At 45.5% G+C, this 27,117-nt stretch overlaps 1 protein-coding gene across 1 annotated transcript in view; it reads right to left on the bottom strand.

The window, feature by feature from the left end:
* Window positions 1–355: 355 nt before the first annotated feature.
* The window catches only part of SMARCC1 (SWI/SNF related BAF chromatin remodeling complex subunit C1), a 90,355-nt gene continuing 63,593 nt past the window's right edge, over window positions 356–27,117 (bottom strand). Inside the window, exons 23-28 of the mRNA XM_080385764.1 lie at window positions 26,644–26,758; window positions 25,613–25,767; window positions 20,644–20,778; window positions 16,698–16,956; window positions 3,493–3,669; window positions 356–1,821 (exon numbers count right to left, since the gene is read on the bottom strand). Of these exons, the coding sequence (XP_080241890.1) occupies window positions 1,736–1,821; window positions 3,493–3,669; window positions 16,698–16,956; window positions 20,644–20,778; window positions 25,613–25,767; window positions 26,644–26,758 (927 nt within the window). The 3' untranslated portion in view covers window positions 356–1,735. The remainder of the gene's footprint in view (window positions 1,822–3,492; window positions 3,670–16,697; window positions 16,957–20,643; window positions 20,779–25,612; window positions 25,768–26,643; window positions 26,759–27,117) is intronic.

The raw sequence follows: 27,117 nt of genomic DNA, 5'->3' as shown, positions 1-27,117 counted from the left end.
TGGACTACGGTCTGAACCAGAAAATCCCATGCTCACCCCAAAGACCTGGAGGGAAAGGTAACATTGGGGATGAAATTCCGCTGTGGGAGGTGGAAGGCAGGCAGGCCCTGACCGCTCTCTGCTAGGCACTGTGGGTTCTGAGAGCTCGGCGGTGGGAAGCATCGCTCCTAAGCCCTGGAAGTAACCAGGCTGTGGCAACGGGCTGAGCGCGCAGCAGGTGTGTGGACAGCCCAGAAATGGTCACTGCACCATGCTCATGTGCGCTCAGGACCGGGGAAGTTCAACCGTTAACATTGATGAGGCAATCACCTGAGTGCTCTTCAAAGCAAATCTTTTTTTTTTTTTTTTTAAAAAAAAAAACAACGGTTTAAGTGGTTCTGTAGTTTCAGGTTATTTGGGAGACCTCTGCCCAGTCAAGCCTTAGCCCACCCCTTGCACTCGGTTGCTGAAGGCCACCCTCTAAATAAACAAGCAGCCTACAGAGCTCTGGCATGGAAACCTGTCAGAGCCTCTTAACGCCAGGAAGAGAGCAGAGAACCCAAACCGCAGACAGCAGAGGACTTTCTGCAGTCAGTACCGACGAGCAAACAGCAGTCCTGGCAGCCTGGAGGTGTGTGCCGGCAGCACTGCGCTGCTGGTCCTGCTCAGCGAGCACTCCCGATGTGCCCACTGCAGCCGTGCCTGCGCCCGCCCAAGGCAGCTCCACGAGCGGCGGCGATGGGTGCGCTGTCCCGGGGACATGTACCACGGCCGCCAACCCCACCTCGGCTGTCTGCAGGAGGTAGTTCTGGCATTCGCATCTCAGCCATCCCAACCCAACCCCGTATGCTAGCACTTCTTCGCTATCTACTTTTTTTTGTTTTGTTCATTTTAAAAAGTAAAAAGTATATGCTCCAAAAAGAGGGACTAAAAATCATGGTTTTATTCCTCAGTTGGCTACTGTACCAAACTACTCGGGGAAGGTTCAACTACCACCTTCAAAGGCAAAAGAAAGGTAAAAACCGGAGCAAGAAAACTCCTACCATTGAGTGGTTTTATTCCAATTGATTCACTCCTGGCTTCATTCGCACTGGATCAACATTTTCTTTAATAAGTTAGCGAGGCAGCCCCAGGACTTGGCTACTGTCCTTAATGATCAGATAATCGGTAATGAACACGGCTGGCAACCCTGCACCTTCTGTGCTACAGCGCACCCTTGGGTTTCCTTCTCTGCTCAAACACTGGTTTGACATCCCATCTTGATGCTTTGCTCTACCCGGAGAACCCAAAACATTAAATCACAGGTGGAGTGGGCATGCGCTACATCCTAAAGCTCAGTGAATGCCTCCACCTTAGAAGCGTGTGGATTTTTTTTTTATTTTTATTTTTTACCCTCCTCAGGAGAACCCAAAGCTCAAAACACCAAGACGAAAGAAACCAGACCCGAGCACGCTCTGAGAGGCAAGCAGACCAAGGCGTAAAGGACTTCCCACCAGCAACATGGAGGCACTACTGGCATCTTTGATCTAAAGCTTTCCCAAAGGACTGCCAAGTACTGCCAGGTTACGAGCAGTGGGGAGAGGAAGGAAAAAAGATGCTGTGTATATGTGCTTGTATACGTGTATGTATATGCGCACATACATGACTGGGGCAGGCCAACGGGAGGTGAAAACCTCCCAAGGGAACAGAAGGTAACTGAGGAATTCATTTTTGGTCACCACTATGTTGCTGTAGAAGTTCCTTCTTCCTTGACTGCTTAGGGAGTGGCTGAGGCCGGCGGGGCTCCTGCCGGAGGTGGGGTCACCCCTTCCGGGGGCGGAGGTGGCTGTGCAGGAGGGGGATCTGCAAAAAAAAAAAAAACAGCAGAGGAACAGTGAGCAGGACACTGGCAGGGGCTGAACACGGAAAAGGAACCAGGCGCCAGCTCCCAGATGTCTGTGTGCCACGGGAGACGCGGCTGGGCAAGGAGAGAGCAGCAGGGACTGGCCCCAGAGATGGCCACGAGCGCGGCTCCCCCGTCCCTTAAGCTTCACACGAAGCTCCACTGCATGTTTTATTGTGCTTTTCCACAGCTGGGTGCTGTGTGGACTCTGTGAAAGAAGAAGAAAATTCTCATTTTTTTTACAGAAAAGATGACAGGCATGCAGCTCAGTGACTGGCAAAGTTCACGTGAAGCAACTTTCTGAGCTGGAATTAGCATTTCTCATCTCCCAGCTCTGTGCTTGAGCCTTTAGATTATGGCTCTTTTCAGTTCAAAATAGATGGAACAATAGATTTCACATAAACAGAGCCTGCACTTATGCTCTGAACAGCGTATGTAGGTTAAAGCAGAGGAATCTACAGATGCAGCAAGTAGTAGTAGGAAAGAAACGAAGGATACAAAAGGCGGACTTTCGTGCACAGAGAGGAGATGCTAATGGAACATGACTGACTTGTTTAGTAGGGGAGAAAAGAAAAGAAATTAAGATAAGGGAAGACAGCAAGCAGGAATACAACCTGACATAAGATATTCCCAGAGGCAGAGACTCAGGAAAAGGGAAGAAAAGCTTAGTAAAGCTAGAGCACCAAAAGAATAAGGAGCAAACGTGTGAACAAGAATAGCATTGGAATGGAGTATTTCGTGCTTGTGCTGGTTCACACCAGTGAGTCAGTGCTCCTCAGCCACTCGCTTCAGCTGAAGCCAAAATGGGATAGCTTTTCCCAATTCTTTTTTGGGAGAGGTACTACAAGCGATTACAATTCCTGCCTGTCTGGTCACAGTTACGCTGCACAACGTTTCTGGGGTTACAGCTGCTGTGCTGAAGCAGACCAGCAGCTTGTCTCAGGCTGCAAATAACAGACAGTTTTTTCGAGGCAGATTTTCGGCAGAGCAGCCCACACCAGCCATGCCAGCTCCTCCTCTGCTTTCTGGGCTCGGCCACATTGTCACGCTCATTCAAGTATCACCCACACAGTGGCTACTGACTTCAGCTGCTTTTTTTTGGCTGGCATAAATCAACTTCATTTTCGGAGGTGTACATATTTATGCCATCTAAGGAATGTTCCCAATATACCTTTTGCTTCTTCCTAATTAGAACTTCCTCTCCCTAATTTCACAGCGCTAAGTTTTCTGTACAGTAGTGTTGAACTGAACTACATTCTGACCTCCACTATTTCATGATTTAGATATAGTTAATTCCTGAGCCTCTACTGTGCATTCATTCTTCCAGACTAAGTCAGGAGAGGTTTTTGATGATGACCACAGAGCCTCAGTGTCATTAGAGAGAAAGTAAGAGATGTTATGAATAAAATAAAGGACAATGAGTATGTTTGGATGCCTAGAGGGGAGACAAGCACTTAAAGCTTCAAGCACACCTCTGGCACCAGCCTTTGACAGCCACCGTGCACAGATCCTATTATTCCTGCAGCAGATAAAGGGGTTTCAACTGTAAAAACTTTTCCAGCAACAAGGTGAATGACAGAAAAGCCACACCAGGTATACTCAGAAAGGTTTCCTGCAGGAGATCCACTTACACATGCCATTTGGAGCTGCTAGAGGAACGCGAGGTCCAATTAGATTTCCCGACATCGGTGACATGCCAGGTGGGGGGGGCCCGGCGCCGGCTGGGTGGATGTTGGCTGACACACTCGGCATCATCCGGCCCGGCATGGGCTGTCCAGGCATCATCGAACCAGGCCCCGGCATCTGACCTGCAAGAGCAGCCAGGAGACAGGACCGTGAGACATGTGAAACACAGAGGTGATCCGAAGAGCAAACCAGAGCCCAGTTGTTCCCTGAGCAGCGAGGGGAAGGAAAAAAAAGAAAACAAGCCTTGTGCATGACAGCTGGCTCTGTACTTACCCCGAACCCCAAAGGAAATGCTGTTTCATCCCCCCAAGCCAACCCCCTCCCTCAGAAGGGCCATGGGGCGCTGAGCTCTCACGAACGTCGGCACGAGCAGTGAGCGGAGGGGAGCAGCGAGCAGAGGGGAGCACTCACAGCCAAACCCCAGCGTTTCAGGGGAACCCCTATGAAAAGGGCATTCGACAGCAACAGGAGTGAAGGCAGGGGACACAAACTGCACTACAGCAACAAGGCATCAAAATAAGGGCACTTGATGAAAAAGAGCAGCCGCAAAGCCTGACGGATTAAATTAATGGGAGAACTGGAATCATACAGTTAAGAATTCAACGTACAGAAGTTTCTACTCTTAAACCCCGTGTTCTGATGTGAGGGAGGGTTCCAACGAGCCTTCCTGACAGAGCAGCTCTGTAGGAGACCGTTATGTTCCAGCTGCATAAAGGAACTGTCAGAATCACCCAGCTTTGGACACCTACAACTTGCTGATTGATACTTTAAAACCTCATCTGAAGACATTATTTTACATAATCCAATTACATTTACTTTTACACACTTACATAAAGTTACACTATTTCAGTTAGAAAAGCAGCTATTAGGCACAGATTGTAAAGGCTTCCTTCAGAAGAGCTCATTCCACCCCAAACCTCAGGCAATTATGTGAAATAAAGTGCAACAACAGAACCCTTGAACAAAAGAAGAAAGAAAAAAAAAAAAAAAAAGGCTCAACGTACATGAAAAGCATCACAGCCACACCAGCTGTTAAAAGCCAAGGAAGTGGGAGCGCTGGATTTGGGACCAAGGCGACACTTTAGCATAAACACTATTAACTCTTACTTATGTTCAGCTTCCAAACAAGAGCTTTGATTAGTATTTTATTGCTATCTGTTACTTCCATTTTCTAGGATGTCAGGAAATTGCACCAGCTCACAAGCTCTTGCCTGAAACAGGTGGGTTGCAGATCCTGGCGAGCATCCTCCAGCTGGAGGGAGGACCCTGTGGCTCCACCAGCAACTCTGCACAGCCCCAGCCGCCAGGAGACAAAGCAGCCTAAGACAGAGCTTGGCCGAAGAGGAAACACTGGGCTGCTCTACGCCTGAATGCTTGGGAATTTATGACCTAGACTAGTAATAATCTGCATTTTAAAATAACCCTGGTGATGAAAAGCAAACCCTGCTCTTTGGGAAACCGTCACTACTTTAGTGCCTGCACAGACACCTCTGCCTGAGGGCCACGTCCCACCTTCTCACAGAGGTGAAGTCCACCAGCCATTCCAAATCCTTCCCCATCCTTGCCCTGAAGACAGCTCCCTAGCCACTGAAGAGCGCTCCAAGCGTGCAGGAATACCTACCCAACAACAGCCCAAAAAGCAAAAATGCAACAGAGATGAACTCGCTCCCCTTCCCTGGTGGCTGGTGCCTTTGCTAACCCAGCAGGTCTGCCCTGCCCAGCCACAGCCCTCCAGAAGATGCACATCTCTGATACAGAAAGCACTTGGCAGCTGGTCCCTGCCTGCAGCTCCATGGCACTTTAAACCGATAACCTGCTCTTTGAGAAAGACAGGCTATCCTTGCCAAAGGGCAAGGCAGGATGACAGCGTAAACAAGTACTTGCTTCAAAACTGGAGCCACAAGAAGTCCCAGTGCAAAAGAATCTAACTCACCACAGCGCAGTGGCTTCATATGGTCCTGGAGATCTGTGGCAGAGGTGCTGATCCACCTTAAATTCACAGGGACTCCGAAGCACCAAACCGTGAGAAGGCAGAGCCCCGTGTGCTGGCCGGGCTGCCTGGCCACAGCAGCAAGGCCAGCACCACCAAAGCATCAGGTAGGAAGCTCTACCGAAACCATCAGATTTCTCAAACGTTTACAGAAGAGCTCTGAAAATTTATGCCTGGCCACACTCCATTGCTGATCAGTGGCCTGCAGTACACGTCATGGCATTTCCATCACTATACATTAAAGAGCAGCAGCAGCAGCCAAGCAGAAAAGCTGTGTACATTGGAGCCTGTAATCCCCTCCTTTGTCCCCACTATTAGCAAAATATTTTCTGCTTTGGTGATGGTGAATTGGTGGTTTTGAAGAAGCCCCTTGGAATCCTCATGCCTCCAGCCAACAGCCTAAAAAAGAAAAGGTGGGACAGTTCCTAAAATGACATGGCCTGCCTTTGTGGGTAACTCAAGGTGACCAAGCCCCATACACAGGAGCTCCAGTGGCTGGTTTCCCTTTTGCAGACAAGTTGCGTGGGACATTCCTCACCGTGGCCCATTCCCTCCCCCTCAGCAGCAGCAGGCTGTACGAGGACAGAAGCATTATCTCTATCACAGAAGAACCTGGGTTGGAAGGGACCTCAGGAGGTCTCTGGTCCAACCCCCTCTCATAGCAGGGTCAGCTCTGAGGTCAGACCAGGTTGCTCAGAGCTTTGTCAGGACCCAACTGATACCTAAAAGCACCAGGAATGGAGCCCAAACCACCTCTCTGTATGTGTTCCAGTGCTTAATCTCATATCCAGTTGAAACTGGATAGCGAACAGTGTTCCAGCTTGTGTCTCTTGCTCCCACCACAAACCCCTAAAGGCCTGTCTGTCTCCTTGACAAACCCTCCTCACAGGTAGTAGAAGGGCTACCTTAAGGGTAGGTCCCTCCAAAGCCCTCCCCTACCCAGGCTGAACCAGCCCAGTCCCCCCAGCCCCTCCGAGGGGAAAGTGCCCTTGGACCATCTTTGGTGGACCTCTGCTGAACTCACTCCAGTTTAATCCATGCCTTTCTTATACTGGGGGGCCCAATCCTCCAGAAGTGCTCTAACAGCTGCCGAGCAGTGGGAGGATAATCATCCCCCTGGTCTGCTGCCTGCCCTCCGGGGATGCTGCTGGTCCCTGCCAGCTCCTTCTCAGCCTGCCGCCCACCAGGACCCCCGGGGATGCTGCTCGGGGTTAGTCCTCCCAGCTGTGGGACTCAGCATCTGTCCTGGCTGAATTTCACTTGGCTTCTGTCAGCCCGTCCCTCCTGCATGGCAGCCCTGCCCTCCAGCACATCCACAGATAATACGCAGATAACCGAAGATTTAAGCAGACACGGCATGAATTTACTGCTGCCAGCATCTGTGCATCTGTTTTGGTCCAGCTCACTCCGAGATGCGGACTGGGTAGAAAGGGCATGGCAGGCAACATGAACACACTGTCACTGAAAGCAACAGCCAGGCACTGGCTGAGACTTAAAGACACAGTAATCTATTAGTATTAGAAGTGGGTTAAGAGCTACAGGACCAGCGCCGCTGACAGACAAACGCTGCTGGGTTTGCGAACAGCCCAGCCGCTGCCCGCCTGCAGACCCTTTGCAGTCGGTTCTGCGCTAGTGCTGAGCTTCTGGGAAACTTCACCCTGCAGCTTCAAACACACGCGCGGCAGACAGACAAGCAAACAGCTCCCCTCATGCTGCAAGGCTGCCTACGTGCAAGGACCCAGCTGGGGGCACAGACAAGCCCAGCCCGAACAGATGAGCTCTGGAGCACAGCCTGTCCGGATACGCGGCCGCAAAGGGCAGCTGGTCAAGCTCCAGAAGTCAGGATTTTCCCCAACGTGCATGAGGCGGATGTGGGAACTTCTGACACACCCGATGTTATGTGATGACCGGCAGCACTACAGTCACAGCATATGAAACAGCAGCCTGGATTTCAGTTGCTGGAAGTTCTGGGTGAAATATTAAAAACAAAATGTGTGAAGAAAAAAAAAAATAATCCCATATCAGTAGTAATCTCAATTCCTACAGAAGGGGGCTGATCTGGCCACTTCAGTGCTGATGCCCTGTTCTCTTCACCTGTGAAATGTCCTGACAACTTCAACTCAAAGTAGTTACTTTCCAGGAAAATTTTCTATTCTTCTGCTCCATTTACCTGTGCAAGTAGTCCTCCAAGAGCAGCTTCTATCTTCAGCAGCTGCTTTTGCAAATATAAGCCTATTCCTGTGAGCCCAGAGCAGAGAACCACTGCAGGCTGGTCTCGCTTCATAGGCAACGAGGGAATTCGAGCATCTGCCTCACCATGCTGACAGGCTGCATAATCCTGGTCAGTTTAAAGCCCTCCAGTGGACTCAAAATAATATTTAATGGAGAAACGGACTCAGCCTAGAGACTTCGGCATACAACTACTGCCCGTCAAGGTACCTGGGAGAAGGTCTGTATGGTGGAAAGAAGCAGACAGCCTATTACATAGGAAGTATGGGAAAAGCAAGTAGGAAGCCTGTATCTATTTGAATCCAGGATTAAAAGTGGCCACCGCAACGCCTACGCTGCCAGTAGTTCCACCGTGGAACTGGCTAACACCAACTTGCAGAGGGCAGGTCGGTGCCTACGGACACACCAGTTCAAAGCAGCCCCCCCAGGCACTGAGTGTTGACACGCCTGAGGTGTGTGGCTGGGGAAGGCTCGATCTGCTTCACCCCGTTTCTTATGGTCTTCACGAAGCATTCGCTGTCAGACCAGAGCCAGGATGTGAGCCACTGGGCTGACCCAGCGCACACACTCAGAACCTACTTGCAAAAAGGCAGGTTTGCCAGAGAACAGAGCAATGGAGCTGGCATACCTGGCTTTAACGCTGGAAACCGTGTCTGGATCTAGACTAGCTCACACAAGCAAGATGAGCACTGCTTCCTCCTCTGCCCTATCCTCATCCTCCTCCCACGCTTTGACTCCAGTGTTGCACTCTGAAAGGACACCGCACAAGAACAGCGGCCACTTGGTAAGTCAAGACAACATTACGATGCTCTGAAGAACCCTGGCTTGAGCAGATCTTTCATTTTAATGAACTCCTCCATTTCCAGCCCCCCCCAAAAGGACCAGTTGCAGCTACCGGCACGCAGAGGCAAAGGCAGACCAGCAGAAGCAGGTACAGGGCAACCCGAAGTGCTGGGGGCAGAAGGGCAGTGGGGGCTGAATCTTGCCAGAACCAGAAACTGGGAATAAAACACATCCCAAAGATGCAGAGGGCTTTGTAGCCAAAGATGATATTTACAGCTATGAGGGCTGTTATTTACTGGCAAAATTAAGGTTGATTGGGGAATAAAAAATGTAAAAACTGGAACACCACAGCTGTGTTTCAGAATACCAGGAAAGCTGAGAACTGAGAAATTCCCAGGCTGGGAGCTGCCACTTGACAGGAGCCTCAACCTCTCCAAGTATAATTTGGCCGTCCTCCTTCCAACACCACATGCCTACAAGAGTCTTGCTGCACTAATGAAGTGATTAATATTAAAAAAAAAAAAAACTCTTCTGAAATACCTAAAGCTGGGTCAGACTTACTACAGCCTGGGTGGCTTCACATGAGGTCCTAAGATCTGGCACTGGGCAAGCATTCTGTCACACCTGCAGTGACGCAAAGATTCAAGGACTGTGTTTTATATTCCAGTCAACCACAGTCAAGCTAAAACCACCACGAAACAGAAATTAGATGAACTTCAAAAAAATTTGTTTTATGATAAATTCAAAGCATGTCATGACTCTGGACCTCGTAAGAGCGCTCGCTGGGAAGCACCCTCCCACATGGAGTGGGCTGGCTGCAGAGCTTTTTTTTTCTCTCTTAAATCTTGGAGATTGAAAAAGAGGCGGCACTGCAGTTTTTCTGAAGACACCCGTAAGCCAAGAAGCTCCTCTGTGTTTGTGTGCAGGGCTGCCTGCCCATTTTTTGCCTTCCTGGCCCGGTATGCAACTATTTTACCTTAAAGCTAGCTTAGAGTACTTGCAGAGGAACAATCCTATCACCTCTCTATATACCAGAACTCCAAAATGCTGAAGCAGAGCAGTAATTGAGCACTACCCAAACTGGGATTAAGCAAGGGGAAATGACTACCACCACTATGGCAAAAAACAAGTCTTATTTCTATAGGGACTGTGCAGGTTTTTTTCTCATTTTACAAGAGATACCGCTTCAAGACAGCGGCTCAAGCATAAAATGTGGAAGAGTGACCTACATAAGGGGGAGAGCTTAAAAAACAACAGACGCAGGAAGAGATAAAGCCAAAGGTTCAATAAAATGAGATTTAGCAGACTAAAAAAATCCTTTACACATTAGAGATGTAGACATTTCCTCATGTGCGCTCTGAAGCATCCCACTATTAGCAAAACTGCCAACTGCAGATTCACATTACAGGGAAAAGGCTCAGGAATGGTTTTTAAAGGATCTTCAAGGTATTTATTTCTATTAAATAAGCCTCTACCTCTATTAAATCTGCTGCTTGAGGGGCACTGGAGTGGTAAAACAGTTCTAGTATTTTTGTTTCACTGTAGCAGCTGACGGGGCATGATGCACAGAGCTTGGAGCCGATTCCAACCCTCCTGCACACCTCTCCCTATTCACCGTTCAGAGAGGAGCTGCAAACGCAGCCGGTGCTACGTGACGGGAGCCTCTCCTTCAGCCAGGATTTCAGACAGGAGCAAAGCAGGCTGCGTGCCGACGTTCCTCTGGTATCTGCAGGGGATGTGCCTTGCTGAAATCTCGCTCTTCTACTACTGCATTCATTGTTTCACCATCCTGATAGGGGAACAAGCGGAGTTCCAGGGAATGCCTGCTAGCTTCACTGCAGAGCAGCTCCGCAGCACTGCAAGATGTGCTCCTTCCCACAGGGAATGGTTTTTGGAAGACCTGGAAATCTGCACTGCTAGCCCCCCTCTCAGCCACAGCCCTCCCTTCGGCACGTCCTCCCCCAACACGCGCTGCAGCAGACAGTCCCTCAGCCAAGAACTGTGAATAATTAACCACAATAACTCATTTAGCATTGCATCTCGGGGGAGAGGCAGAATTTCCACCTCGCTGGCAGACCCCACCGTGGCTCTGTCACTCCCCTCCGGTGTGGCTCACTGGGCGACGACAGCCGAGGCACCGGCATGCCGAAGTCGGACACCTCCGACCACGCTGGGCTCTCTCCCACAGCCCCCCAAACACTGCCCAGCTGAGGGCTCACCATCATTTTTACACAACAAAACATGTACAATGGAAGATAACTTTGTCAAGAAGCTGCTTAGTGTCTCACACCAGCAAGGACAACCGTTCTGCTGGGCAGCACCACCGGTAACCTCCAAATATTAATGTATCTTCAATAATAAATTTTTGTCAGGAGTTGGGAGCTGCTCAGACCTGCCAGAGAAGCTCTGCAGATGTTAAGACAACAGCACAGTGCAAGTCACTAAAATATCATCCAGCACTCTCAGTGGAACTGCTGTCCTGTGGCTGACTCTTATTTATTATTCCAGCCCATAATGCCTCTTGTCTGGCTGGGTTTTCATGCAGTCAAGAATATACCAGAAAGCACCCAACGCGGATTTAATGTTTCTGTATTACCAACCACCGTAACACCTTGCAAACCCTACAACCACGCACGTACGACAGCGCTGTGGATGAACACTGCAAACCCATTTACCGCCCATGTGTCTCTGCTGTCCTGTCATCCCACTGCTCCCTGCATGTCTCCTGCCAGCAAGCTCATTACGTATGATGGATAAAAAGAAAGCACTGACAGTTCTTAGGAAATATTTACTAAAAGGAAGCAAACTCAAAATCCTTATCTGTACCAAAAAAATTCTGGAACTGCAGACAGTCCAATAGGAAAGTAAATCGCATCCAGCAGGCTCAGTTTAAACCCAGAAGTTTTAACTAATGAAATGCACAACACTTACTGGAAAAAATGCAAGCTCCAAATCACTCACAAAGCCATTCTTTTGACTATTTCAACCATTGTCAGAAAATTATGCAAAGTATATTTGGGGAAAAATGAGTTATTGAAGTTACTCAACCAGCTGTAGTGCAAGGTGCGTCCTTACCTCCTCATTCCATTTCTGCTTTGGGTCAGAAGTTATTTACTAGTTGAAAATCCCCCCTGAAGGGAAAAGTTAACGACAGCTATTAATACCTATCTATCACTCCTCCTCCAAGAATTTAAAGTTTCTTGTATTACACACCAGAAGCACGAGGCACTTATTTCACAGATAACCTGAACAAAGAGAAATCAATAATGTGCTTCCAATGATACAACCAGCAGCAAGGCTGGTAACACATGAAGAAATTGGGATATTTTTTTTTCCACCTCTTGTAATTACAAGGTACAGTTTTTCACACTGAAACTGGAACCCAGTTTTATTTTTCTGTTTTGAAAGTCTTCCCTCCAGAGAAAAGGAGAGAATAAAATAAGCTCAGTCAAAAAAAGTGAAAGCAAAAAATGTGTGAGAGGACCTAGCAACGGGACTCATCTGAAATCAGTGCTGATGTCTCAGAATGTCAACACACTTCTGGTCAAGGGGGCTGAGCAGTCTCATCACACCCAGGTCCCAGAGGACCACCTGAAGGCAGCCGGACACAGAGCGCAGGCTTGCACTGCAGGAGGCATCAAGTGAAACCCCACATTATGGCAAACTGGTAGCAGAGCCCTACTTCAAGCTCAAAGCTTTAACCACCAATCCACGTCGCCTGCTACGACTGGCAAAACGACCATTAACTCAAACCCAGAAAGAAAAGCCCTGGGAGAAGCAGCAAAAGCTTCTACCGCGCCTCCCTGGCTATGCGTTGCACACTGTCCGCTGGAAAATGTTTGCTTTCTGTGGAATCTGCCCATCGCTCCCCTCTCTGGAGGGGCTCTCCTGGCTCCTCTCCCACCGAACCTGCCCCTGGGCGCTGGCCTCTGGGCTGATTTTGGCTCTTCAGCGTGTCCCAAGGAATTCTGCAGCTCAGCAGAACCAGGCACGGCCATGCCTGTGAGAAGTGGCTCACTGCTGGAGACGTTCCCCACCTGTGTCCAGAGACCGACGGCCAAGCTAAACAAAGCTCTTCTGGAAAAAAGCTTCACTGTTAACTTCTAGCTAAGAGATGTGGCTTAACTGCTTCTGCCTCTGAATCCAGAAAGGCTGTAAGCAGGATTTATTTTTTCCTCCCCTTCCATTTATAAATATCTTTTCAGATCTTTTCATCACTGTGCTTCCTACCATCTCTTCAGCTTTTGCCAATCACTTTAAGACATCCAGCTTAGCATGTTGTTCACGGTCTACTGAACCAACAGTTACACTTTTAGTCACTATTAAGGTCAGAAATATGTTTGAAAACCTCAGTGAGGACCAAGGTAAAGCCTGGAGTTAAAGCCACACAGCGGAACAGGCAATGGTGCCACGTTTTTCCCCCTGCAGCCTCTGGAAGGCTACCCACCTGCCCACCGGTGCCCGTCACGGCAAGCTGTGTGGAGACCTGTCTCTAACACCACCTGAATGGGTCAGTTCTTCCCGCAGAGCTGCTGGACAGACCAGCAGGCAGCACCTGTCTCAGTCTCCAATAACATCTTTATACCCAAATGAAGAATAACCCCGTGGCATTCATCACTGAGGTTCCTCAGAACTGGCAGGTTGTTAGGGGAGAGAAGCTGGGAAGTCCTCCTTATAGCCGCATGCCAGGCTCTGCACTGGGAAGCTGTATGCCAACAGCTCTGAAGCCAGAGATTCATCGACAGGACTAAGATCGGCAAAAAAAGACCTTTCAGATTTTTTCTGCAAGTGTATCTCATCCTTCCCTAGCAGGGAGAACTTCATTACCTCCCTCATCCAAGGTTCAGCATCTCCACCAAGAGTGCAGGAGACTGATGGGCAGGCACGCAGTCAGGGAATTAACAGATTTGTGGTTTGTTTGTGGTTTGTTTCAAAGGATCCCAAATTAGCATCTGAGCAGGAAAAACTGCTGCTCATCTAATGTTTGTACAGGTCTGTCGTGAAAGTATTGGACTATTAAAGCTCCAAGATTCACAAGTCCAATAAATACACCACAATTGCCCTAAAAATGTGAAAGTCAAGGAAATACATAGAATACAATAGAAGTTCTGTAGTACTTACCACAGATTCAACGTGACCAATGTGATGCAATAAGGGATTATCTTTTAAACTTATATAATACATGGTGTGTGAGCGTACACAAAATGCAACTGCTGAGAGTTTCAGCACGTCAGGAAGATTTCTGGAGACTGCTGCATGCAACAGAGGGTATTTCCAGCAGAGATTCCCTCTGTGATGATGTCCTGATTTGTCAAGGAAAGTCAAACTCCGGACATCTTAGAACTACCTAAACAGAGCCAGTTTGTGAGTGACTCTCTGTGGGGACTGAAGGGTCCCTAAGTGACTGTTTACACACCCCCAGGGCTGGCTCCGAGTTTAAGTGCTGAACTCACTCGAGGAAACTGGGCTTTTCCATTTTCTCCCCTGCCCTGAAGTTGCACAAACTCCACTGTGAAGCTGAAGGGCTCTGGCACTTGCGGACTTCCCAAGCATTCCTAACAAACTTCCACCAAAACGCCTGAGGAAGAGAGGCTGTTCTGCTTTCTAAGCAAGATCCATTGGGATGTGGCAGACAGACTCTCTTCATATTTCAAAATATCTTCGTGTTTGAGGGGGTTTGCCTTCTGACTCTCCAAGGGCCTCTGAATTCTCACCTTCACAAAAATACCAAACTGGCAAACTGCCAGGCTGGGTGAAAGGCACAGCCCCAGCCCCGTACCTGCAGGGCACAGCACAGCACCAGGTGCCTCCCTGCCGCTGGAGCCCGCATCCTGCGCCTCATCGATCAGCTTGCTGCTTTCTAACAGGAGGGGTGGTGGTGGTGGAAAAAAATCAACCTATCAACTAACTTTAATCAAATTTGAAAGAGATGTACTAATTAACACATACCACACTCCCCACAATACACACTGAAAGGGATCACTGGGGATATAGAGGGCCTGGATGATTACGATGGGGCTGAAGTAATAAGGTATTATGTGAACCAAGAATGTGAATATATTAGAAATCAAGTTTTATTAGTCCCCTAGTGAATACGACAATGCATCTAATCTAGTTACATTTTCAGTCTCAAAAGCAGCTTGTAAGAGCTAGTCTAATGATATGCAACAATTCCCTTCTTTAATCTGTTTTCAATTTGCTATTTTTCCATTTCACAGAATTTTTCTTCATTCTACAGCTAAGTGAATAGACCCAAGTTGTCAATACAGCATACAACAGACAAATCTAGCTGTGGTATTATTTGAATCTAAAAAAAATAGACCATATTTTATCACACTCCCAATTCAATTTCAGCAAAAGGCAAACCAGCTCCCAAAACAATGTCAGCATTTTTTTTCCCCAGAAGTGCACAATGAAGCCATGAACTCACTGACTCCGGTCCCTTAAAAAGATAGTTACCTTAAGCACCTAGACAACGAACTCTTACTTTCCTGTCCTATTAGCATTACTCCACATCTGTTGATTGAATCAAGTTTTATTATGGTGGAGGTTCACGAAGTTGGATTAGATGACTCGCATTTTCATGCTCATCTGCAAGTTCTGCTCATTTATTATTCACTTGATTCTTTCCCAAACCATACACCTAACACAGGTCCTTTCCCAAGATGAGCACCCAACCGCCTGCATGCTTCCTGTTACCAACTCCTATTTTTTGATTACAACACTCCAAACTTCTTGGCTTCTTCAGCAGCAGCCTATGCATAATCTTCCAAGATATTTTCAGCTAATAAACGATCAGGTCGTCTTTTAGGTAAGATTTTGGTCAAACAGCTGAAAATTGGCAAAAGCTATTCTCCTTCGCTGTGCTCTAGCCCTACCATCAGGTTACTACATCCTAGGTGGTCTATTCTAGTTTGAATTATCATTTCAACAACATTAGCAAGTACAGGAAAGCTGCCAGTTCTAACTCCCATAAACAGCTTCACAGCAAAAATGCAGGATTTGGTAGTCCCAATCCCTTCTAACAGTACAATAGCTTAAAGGTGAGACTGCAACTACTTGTTAGCAACTTAGTTACTTAACAGTAGGGCTGTTAGTTTTGCCATCAAGCACAAAGAGTTGTTTTGAGTAAATGGCAGGAATATTTTTTATGCCCAGTGGATGCTGTTTCTCCTCCTCAGGCAAGGCACAGTCACATCATCACCTAATTTCTCCACCCTTTGGTATTAGGAGTATCTCCACCCTTGGAGATACGCAAACCTCCAAGGACAAGTCCCTTGCAATCTGATGCAACTGGCCTTGCTCTGAGCCCCAGGCTGGACTGGAGACTTTCAGGTGACTCTCCTGACCAACATGGTGCTGCCACTCTCATCGGGCATCAAGCGCTACCAAAGGGTAGAAGGCAGGAATGGATTGGAATCAGGTGTCCTGCCAAAAAGAAACTGCTTAAGGAGCTTCCTCCCTCTGCTTCTTGGTCCAGTCCCTTCCCCCAAGTTATATTTTTACACTGCTAGGTGTGTCATGAACTAGAAAATCTGAGGGAACGATTGCTTTTGAAGGAGCACCACTGCTCAGATCACTTCACATAAAAAAAAGTCCAAGGAAATAAAAAAAAAGCTAAAACCATCTGAAAGTGATACTCAGGGGCAGCTTGGGTTTCTTTGTTTTGGTTTTGTTTTTTTCTTTTTTAATTTAGAGCTTGACTGTCTCCAGGGATGGAGACTCCACAGCCTTGCTGTGCAATCTGCTCCATGGTTTGATGACCCTCACAAGAAAAAAAAGTATTTTCCTGTGTCTGGGTGGAATTTCATGTATTTCAGTTTGTGCCCATTGCTTCTTGCCCTTTCACTGAGAAGAGTCTGGTGCTCCCTTTCACTCCCTCCTTTTGGGTAATTCATACCTCCTCCCCAAAGTCCATCCACACATCTGGTACAGGGGCAAAAGGTACAAAACCAAGCTGCAGTGCAAGCAGAGCTCTTCCTTCTAGCAAACCGCGTTTTATTACAAGCAGCACCATTGTAAGACACTATGTAACACAGACCACCCGTTACACCTCCTCCAATCCTACCCAGCAGTACCTCTTCCTCCCATTTTACTCTGTCACGAACCGTGATTAACGTAAGGGGATTTGCTCCTTGCAACCCTTACCTGGCTGTGGTGGGTGAGGCGGTGGCATCTGGTGGTGCATCATAGGGTACGGTGGGGGCTGCTGATGGGGCAGTAAGCCTGGATGTGCTGGTGCCCCAAGGGGGTTCATCCCAGGCCCACTGGAGTGCTGGTGAGACTGCTGTGGGTTCTGACTGTGCTGCTGCTCCATTTGCTGACGAGCCCTCAGTTCAGCATATTTCAGCTGCTCCATGTGGAAATTCTGGCGCTCCGTCAGCAACTGCTGTCTCTGCTGCTCCAACTATGGCAGAAGCAGGGGAAAAAGGCAATGTTAAGAACTATATATTTAAGATGTGTTTCTACAAATCAAGTGCCTATCCTACTGATACACAGCTGCCTGATTTCCAGCATGTTTTAGTAAAGGGTCCAGGCTGTTTTCAGGCTGGAACAGATGAACTCACCTTGTTCATCTGCACCTGAAGAATCGCTCAGTAATACAACATGGTACTCAATGAGCACTGTGCAGAGCATTCAGCCTCAGCACAATTCTAGAAGAAACTGTAGGTTTTCCTCTCAATCTTCTGCATCTTGCAATGAGGGAGAACAGGAAACTGAAGACGTTTTTCTAGGGCAAGCCCAAAGCAGAACATGTGTGCAACAGCACAGGCTCTGTGGTTACAGGTAGGACCCTACTCTATACCTTTAAAGTGTAGGACTCGGACACCACGACAGCCAAACAGCAGGGATGTGCACTATTAAGAAGAGTATTATGTAAAAAAGCTCATGTAATTTAGTCCAATTAACATAAAATAAGCTACTTCATTTAATTATGAAGCCATGTAAAGGATAAGCTAGCCCAAAATGAAAAGACACAAAAAGCTAGAGAAAGTATTTCTTACTATTGGGCATTTATATGATTCATCACTCTCCTCATTAAGTGTATGTCATTTGACTTACTTAAGAAATCACAATGCATTTCTACATCTACTACTCTTAAAGAAATTTGACACATGGATTTGTGTGACTAGTTTACAAATATTTAATGGGTATTTTAAGATATACTCCATAATTTCTCTGAAAAGCAGGTTGCCAAGGAGACTTCCACATAGCAGAAGTTCTCCACAAATCCCAAAGCTCCATCAATACTTTCTGTAGCGGTTTGACTGCTGACAAAGCACGGATGAAAACAGAGTACTACAGAGCGCGCATTCACCAGGAGAACCAGATGGGGACAGAGCTAATGAATAATACATACTCCTTGTTGGGGGCTGGTTTTCTGCATGTAGGGACTACAATGTGATTATTCATGCTGCCATGACTCCTTTTTCCTTGACCATTCTGATACGTTAGCAGGAAGAACTTAATAAAATGAAGAGGCACATACACCAGTGGTGTAATCGTGCATGTGTGGAAACAGATTCCGTAGGTGGCAGGCAGTTCAGAGAAGAATTACTGCAAATGACCCAAACCAAAAGCTTAGGCAAGAAGTACAGCTACACCATACTTTTCATATTCTTTTTATACTCTCTTGTATTCCTGCTTTGCTCTCTTCATGGTATCCTATCCTGCTACAGTTAAAAAAAGTCTTTACAAGTATCTCCAAACAGCATCCAGCACCTGAAAATACACTTTGTAGGAAAACCAGTGAAAACCTCCCTTCTACACGTTCCCTCTCCTCAGGATGAGAAAAGACATTAGGACAGAGGAATAAGGCACAAACGTGAGTTATAACATGAGCTGGTCTTAAAAATGATGCAGAGCCCAAACCACCCAGTTCTGTCCCAGGCTCCTGCACGTGCTGCCACCACGTCACCAGCAGGTTCGCATTCAGACAACTTGCAGCAACGCGTTTTCTGGAGGGCAGCCCAGCAGCAGTTTGCATTTGCTTTTCCACTCTCCAGGCTCAGTCACACCTGCCATGGCTGTCAGGCAAGAGTGAGGTACCTTAACAAAGACCAGCACGCATCCATTTGCCACACGATTTCCCTACACAACCCAATTCAGGAAATTAGCCAGAATTCAGGGTACATATGCATGAATACTACACTCTTTGACGACCTTCAAATTTGCAACAGCATGTTTCTGCGCTGTTGCAAAGCGATTCACAATTAGAAGGGAGTATTACAAGCACTTAACGTATACCCATACAATACGCATCACTGTACTACAGTTTCATGGTCAGCATGCAACTCCTTCCTAAACAGAAAAGACAGCAAGGTTCTGGGTCAACAAGGCTCCTACCAACACAATCCCTGGTTATACAGAGTTGGCAGCGCTGAAATCACTTTAGCTTAAACGCTGAAGTAAATATGTATTGCCTAACATCTAACACCCTCCAGTCTGCAGCGCAGATTTCTTTCAACACTTAGAATCGCCTTACCTTTATTATAAGAAAACGCCAGTGCAGCAAATAAGGACATATGCATAAGTGTGCAGTGGCACGAAGGATTTTTTTTTTGCTTTTAGTATTTCACTAGATACCCACAATGACAGGTGAAAAGACTGACTTTAATGACCAGGAAGCCAAGGGAAAAATTTATATGCATATTTTCAAGAAGGAAAATGTCACATGCCTCAAAATGGGGAAAAAACCAACCCTGCCACTTACAGAATATAACCTCCAAAGAAAGAAATCTACAGAGAACCTTTTCAAAATAGTTAGGTCCATTTCTTCAGCTGCCAGTCAGTGTCAGAGGCGAACACTACACTGAAATAGTTGAGGATGCTGAGCAATCTAGAAGTTCTTGCTGACATTCTGCTACAAAAGAACACAGTTTGTCAAACTATCCATGATTAATGCCAAAATGAGGATGTAAATTCCATTAAATTTACATGGGAGGGCAAATGTGAAAATCCCTGGACTTATGAGTCAATACCTTCAACACATCTAGAGTAATTGGCTATTGACAAAAGAGGAAGCCACACAACAGAAAACATAGATGACTGCTGATTAAAATGAAGTTCTGAGTCATCTCGACAGTAGCTGGAGAGAAACCACTTCTCTGAAAGCCTGTTGAACTATATATGAAAGAACACTTCGTAACTGATGTGCAATCCAGCCACGGACAGGCAGAGGCAGCTTCTGCCTGATTTTAGGGTTACACAAGTCTCCAGTAAGGTGTCATTAACAGTCCTACAACATAAATACAGCCCTGCTTGGGATGCACCCTATATATACTCTCTTAAGTGTCCCCACCACCGTCAGCTGGCTAGACCTCAATCAAGACCCGTGGCCAGGCTTACAGCCTCACTAAATTGAGGACAGAAACTAAGAACCTTCTCACTTAGTTTGCCCAGCTCCTCCTCCTCAGTAGTATTTCATCATTGGATTTCTCAACTCTATTTTGATACTTTTGCAGTCCCCAGGAGCAATCACCTTTACCCACCTCCTGCCATCACTGCTTCTCTTGAAGCTGCTGTTGCCCTCTCCAGCTCAGGCCAGCCACCACCATCACAAAATGAGAAGCTCTTACTGCTGAGCATGCATCCTTCTGTTACCACATCTCACTCTGAGGACTTCCCCAAGAGCTACTGAGAACGCCCTCCAAAAAAAAACCCGAACACTTGAACTACATATTAAAACCGAGTCAGGAAGGAAAGGCAGCCGGAGCTGGTTTCCCTTCCCTTAGGGAAGTAAGGTTTCCACTCATTTCACTCTCTTTACAGGGAAAAGCCATTCTTATGACAGATACCATTCATGTGATAAGGTCTGCATAAAAGCTCCAGACCAATTCCACATTCACACTTAGATGACAGGAGTAAGGATTAGGAAGCAAATCTAGGATACCACCAGTTTGCTGCTTATGGTAAAGAGAAGATGCTAGATGAAGAAGAGGGCTCAGATGTGACTACAGGAGGCAATTATGAATTCTAGCTGAAGGAGAAAGACCTTCGATAAAGGTGAGGAACAGCTGAAGTTGCTCGTTTTCCAGCTGTTAGCATACACAGACCTTTGCAGTAAATGATTTAATCCAGAATCCCTACTTACTGCCTCTTTCTCTCTGTCCATAATGGTTTCCAACTCCTCAAAATGGCGAAGTTTTATCTCCAGCTTCTTCATCTGTGTTTCCACCAAAAGGGCGACCAGGGACTTGATCTTTCTTTCTTCCACTGCTGCTAGGTGCTGAGGAGAAAAAACAGGTTTTTGCTTTACGCACATTACACAAAATAAAGTGCTTTAAAGGGAACAAAAAAGCCAATTATGCATCTAGCTTTAGCTATTCTATTCCACTTCTGGACAGAAAACAGGGCATTGCATTATCAATCTTGTGCTTGGAACCAGAAGCTCTTGGAAGATTATTAAGCTTTTAATCAAATAAACAGGTGTCAAGTTTTAATACAAGAGGTATTGTGGATGCTCAGTACTCATAAGCAATCCAGCTTTGCTGCAAAGCCTTCCGAGTGCTGTGCAAGAGAGAGCACTTTCAGTGGAAATGCAAATGAGGGAGCAAGGGTACGTTCTACCGAGTCAGCTGTAGGTCATCCAAAAAGCTTTCACCAAAACACACACAGGAGGCTTTTACCTGGAACAACTCACAGAAACACTGAGATGACTCTTGCCTGCCTTTGCCATTAAAATATTTTTTGCGCAAGTAAATGAGAAGCTATGTATCTAGTTAAGCACATTCCCATTACATGCAGCACCACACCACTAAACCGTAAGCTTTCTTGGCACAGCAGTTCCACCTTGGACTACAGAGAACTTGCAGAGAAATCTACACAGATATTAGAAGAAACTGTTAAAAAAAAATACATCTACAGTTTCCTTTTATAACCAGGTTGCACAGTATTCCTACTGCAGAAGAAAGCTGAAGGCAAAACTGTATTTAAACTGCAAAAGTGAAATGCAGGAAAAGGCAAACAGATTTTTTTACAAGCCTTTAGCTTTACACCATTTACATATACACACTGACCCATAAATGATATAGGATATATACGCGATACATGAGACAGCCTACAAAAGTGTTTCACATTCTCCAAGTGTGAAAGGCATGTTAACGATGCCTGCTACTAGCTTTTGTTAAAAGCCTGCTGTTCAAAATGAAAACACACTTAAAACACCCGTCATGGGTACTGCTTGGGAGTCTCTGTGTTAATAAAGAATGTTTCCCCGACCATAGTGTCCAAGCAAAGCCTTGCTGACACATCCAAGGGCTGAGGGGGAAGGAAGGCTGGCTTTTGAGAAGGGAAAGGTGAGGGTCGAGAGGAAGAAGGGAAAAAGAAAAAGCTGGATCTCATCCAGCCCAAGCTGTCAACAGAGACTCATATTTAGCAAGCTGTGCCCCAAACTCTGGCTCAGAATTGGGAGAAATACTGAGCTGGAGAAAAGAAGCATTATAAAACTCCCTGGTAATCCTAACTCTAAACAGAATTCCTCAAAAAACATCTGGTATTGTTTCCATCACTAATATGTTGTGTCATTTGACAGCCTTCACCTCTGGTAACCCACCAGCAATAAAGCAAGTCTTCAGTAAATGTAGGCAGCGTACATTCAAGACTCTCACTAATTTAATTTAAAATCAGGTACAGTTTGAAAGAACCAGAGTGATCCCCCAAGTTCATTCAACAGCACGCCATGGTGAAATTCAAGGTCAGTTAAATTCCGACTAAATAGTGCTGCACACACTTGAAATAAACTAACTGAATGGCTGACAGAACTAGAAAATGTAATGTCAATTAATACTGTGTAGTAGAACAAACTCAACTGTATGAAAACAAGTGACACAAGCACCTCTGTTGATACACGGAGCCTTCTGACAGCCACTGCAGCTTGCTTGATGTGTGCAATTTTAATAATGAGACAAGATTATTGTAAGATCAGCAAGGTACACAATTAGGTAAAGGACAGGTCTCAAAATGCATGTCAGAATGGAAATCATCATTGAAGTTCTTCCTAAAGAAACCCAAAGAGACTTCTCCTTAGCCTGGCATTACCCAGTGCTTCCACATTGACAAAGAACAAGTCATTACAAACTCTGCAGCTGACAAGAAAATAGTAAGACAAAATTTAACAGTGATTTAAATTGCCTGATAAACACATTTACTTTGCCCATCCCCTAATCTTCTTAAACCCAGCATTAGTTGTGAAATTAGCTAGTCACAGGAAGAGCATGACTGTGACACCTGGTAGAGACAACTGTAAAACTAGGCCACAAGAGAGCTCTGGAAAATGGAGAGCATCCAAGGACTTCTCATTGGAATGCTGTGCTAAAGTCTTCTCATCCACATGCAAGAGTTTCGCTGGAAGCACAACAGGCAGAGAAAATTACTTACTTTCTTCCCCCTTCCTGTTTTGTGAAAGGAGACTAGATGCTTCACCTAGCTCTTGTTTTGTGAGGCCAAGAAGGGATAAGACTGCCTTTTATGACCGAAACAGAAGAAATAAAGGTGGCAGATAACTCAGAACTATCTAAATTAAGGCACACCATGGGAAAAACATCGTCCTGTCATGCACACATTCAGGCAGGAGACGACGGAGGTCCTACAGTGACCTTCTACAGCAGCAGCACACAGGAACCAGTTAAAAGACAATTTGATTTGCCTAGAAACAGAAGACGGGATGTAGCTGCCTGCAAAAAGAAGACACATGATTTTAGGCATAGGGTCCCTTCTATTCCTGAATTTTACAGTTCTAAACTATAACACACGAAAGAAGGGGTTGATAACCAAAGCCTTTTCAATTCGGTAGGCAGAGTGCTGCAACGGTACAACGGGTAGTGGCTGAAGCACATCAGACTAGGAATAAAGCTTAACTGCAAAGGTTACCACCAACAGAAAAAATTATGGACAATTACAGGAGGTTTTGCATCACTGGAGTTCTGATATCAGTGCCCACTAGGAAAGATATACTCAATCACAGCTACCTCAAAACAGGAATTCAGGGAAGTCATGAGATCAGTGTTATGCAGGAGGTCAAATGACAATCAGAACGGTCCTTTTTGCCAGTGCAAGTGATGGATCAAGAGCTACAGCAGCAGCTCTGCAGCTCAGTCACAACCGACAAAAGCTGAGAGCAATCTGCAAGAGAGAGGACATTTTCTATCAGGTGCTACTTACACATAGAAAGGAAAAAATAGCTTACACTGATTTAGGATTCTGAGAAGAAAATGAGGAAAAGGGACTTGAATTCTAATATTGCCTGTACAAAAGCCAAACCTGTAAAAAGTTGCTTTATTCTATATGTAGTAATACAGAGTCTCACCTCTAAACGTACACATTCCTTGGATACCATTTCTCACAGCACAACTTACTGGTGAAGTCACTTATCCCAAAAGTAAAACACACTTCAAGTGCCTGCCTTTAACCCCTGTTTCTCCTTAGAAGCTAAGTGCAGCATTCCTCTGTTGTAAAATCGTAAGGAAAACAACTTTGTACCAGCTCTTCACATGACCAGGTCTGTGGTTTACTATGAAGAACTGAATTACTCTCTCTGACAAGACAGATCTCACCGAAAGCCTTAATATTGTCTGGGGTTTTCAGTGGAAACAGAAATCCCTGTTGAACTTGAATTGTACCTTAAAGTGTGAACATCATAATTATAATACATTACTTCCTGTAATACAGAGATAAAATACTTCTAGAATATCACTATTGTTATTATCACCATAATGAAAGCGGCCATTAGCCAAGTCCCTTCTCGCTCTAGCACTTGTTATCACCAAAGGAAGGAAAGTAGATCATCTTTATTTGGAACAAGTAGCCTTCCATAAAACAGAGATTAAATTTCATGTCTCCATATATATATATATGCGCGCAGTTTTTTTTCCAACTTGGCTGAAAATATCTGTAAGTCTGATGAACTGAAAGTAAGTTACTGTCAGTACAAGAGCTTGGTGCTGGAACACCTCGGGTTCAGGTGCAGACGGGCGAAGTGATGCACTACAGCCAGTCAGGACTGCGCTTGACCGCAATGATGAACCTGAAATTTGTCTGCCAAGTAGGATTCCACGCAGGTAGGGTGCCTGGCTCTGACACTAAGCAATGCTGAATTCATGCAACTCGTCATTTTAGAACCGGGCTTGAAAGGAAGTAACAAAAAATATCCTCAGATCTCACGGGTTCATAAAGGACAATACCTATCATCACACCATCTTCAACATACGTGACACAGTTGGGAAAAAAAGCCTAAAGTTAAAGGGGTAAGATTCAAAGATCAGACTGGAAAAGTCAGTATGACACATGCAATGCCTTATTATGCCCTGGAAATCCATCAGGAAACATACACCATCCATGCTTTGCTTTTTATAAAGGATGTGACAGGGAACAGCACAATTTGAATCCAAAAAATATGTGACTAGAGAACAGATTTTGAAAAAGGTATTCTGAGAGAATTGAAAGCAGTCTGGTTCCTGCAAAAAGAAAATGAAAGAAAACAGGCAATTAATAATTATATGGTAAAGAAAAACTATTTGATAGGACAGATTCAAAACACAGCTCATTAAGAGACTACAGACAGACAAACAGAAGTTTAATGATAGGAAGACAAAAACGTCTGTTTAACAGACACACAGTACCTCTTAATAAAAAAATGTTTAAAGAACTGTAATGCTAGGACTGAACATCACACTGTTTTTAGAAAACAGAGTCCAGAAGGCTTGTGTGAAGTCCACAGCACAAAAGGCAGCCGAAGGGTTTGATCACCCAGACCTGCGCCCTTGGCACTACAGCCAGACCTGTCAAGCAGAGAAAGGGCTTTCCAAGAAATGATAAACACATTTTGGGGATATTTCTTAGGATATTCATCGACCTCACAGTCATAAAAGTAGCTGTCTAAATTAAAATTGTATGCTATTTCACTTAGGGGTTCAAACAGAAGAAACTGAAGAAGGCACTTGTGCTCCTTCAAGGTATTAGAGATTAGAAGATGGGATCGCACAGATCTGAAACAAAGGACCATTTTCAGAGGCGTTCCAATGCGAATGGGAAAGCAAGCCAAGGGACATTTGTACAAAACAGACCTTTGCTTTGGTGGCAGCTGAGGCAAGGGCAGCAGCTGCAGCTGTAGCTACGTTTCCTTCCGAGATTTCATGTTCCACTTTCTTCTTCCCAGCCTCATTTTCTTTGTCTTTGCTTGCATCAACGTTCTCCTTGTTCTCTTCTGCCTCCTTTTCTTCTGAAAGAGATTTCCCGCCAAGTCTGTTATGTGCATTCTGCCCTCGTTAACAGTATCGCGTCAGGACAGGAATTGCACTACGCACACTCGCTATTAGTCAAATTAATTCATCCACATGCTGTCACATTACTACGTTATACTACTGCTGCTCGTCCAAACGCTGACAGGGGAACAATTCCCATCTAAGAGGATCTGATCCAACAAACAGGGCAACTTTAAAAGCTTTTAGTTTCCATCCTGTCAATTCATCTGCTGCCATCAGCTCACGCACCAGAACAATTTCAGCTGCATTTCCATAACAACAAATTCTATATTACATCAAATGCAAACGCTTCTTGTTCTACCTGTGCTAAAATACTGAATGTAAGATCCAGGAAAAAACAATATATTCATGTGGTACAAGGGAAACATGTAAAAATAATTAAGGAAAATGTCTTATGTGGAAAAAAACAGTACTCAGCCTGTCAAAATAAAGGCTCCACATCACTTCACAGGGAAGCTCGACTAACATTAACTTCTAAGAGCAGAAGTGAGCCGTCTCATTTCTTTGCATCAAAAATGATCAAATGGCATGCGATACAGGCAAAATAAAATAATTTATATGACCTACACACACTCTGCCACTGCAATTTTTTCACCCAGTCACTACACACAGTGAAAGAAAGCTCAGCTGAGGTCTAAAAAGAGTTCAAGAAAGAATTTACTGGCTGAGCTTTGCAGTGAAATTAAACTAGAATATTTACTACTGAACCATGAAGCAGCCTGACGCACAAGAGGAAATATTTCTGCCACAGCTGAGTTTATAGAGTATTCCAACCACTTTGGAGGAAGGCTATTAAAGCTAACACAGCTTGAGGAACGGCTGGGAACCATTACCTGGCTTGGTGTCCGCAGTCACTTCGCTGTCTTGCTCTTTTTCTGGGTTTCTCTCATTTTCTCCTTCTTGTACTTTATCGCCTTCCTCAATTTCACTCTCTGCTTTGTTTTCAACCTAAATGGGATGAAAGATTGTTTGAAGGATGAGAGATATAGAAGACATTTACTGTTAACTTCGTTTATAGCTTTTGAATTAATTTACTATCATAAAGGAAGACATTAAATTTTAAAGGCTGACTGCTACTTAAGCCCATTTTGACAAATCGTAACTAAAATCTGAATAAAACAAAGTAACCGCTATACTGCCCAAAGTCTGTTAGATTCAGTAACCCAGGCCAGCTTGGGTTTATCTGAAGGTACAAGAAATCCTCAGCTAGGAAGGCAGACGAGGACATGTTCTGCCCCCATTTATTCCCGTACTTTGTGCATAAGCACTATACCCTTTCCAGTGCCTACGTTAACAATTCATACAGC

This window comes from Falco punctatus (genome assembly GCF_963210335.1).
Source record: "Falco punctatus genome assembly, chromosome: 4".
Classification (NCBI taxonomy): domain Eukaryota; kingdom Metazoa; phylum Chordata; class Aves; order Falconiformes; family Falconidae; genus Falco; species Falco punctatus.
This window is presented reverse-complemented; position numbering and strand designations above follow the sequence as displayed.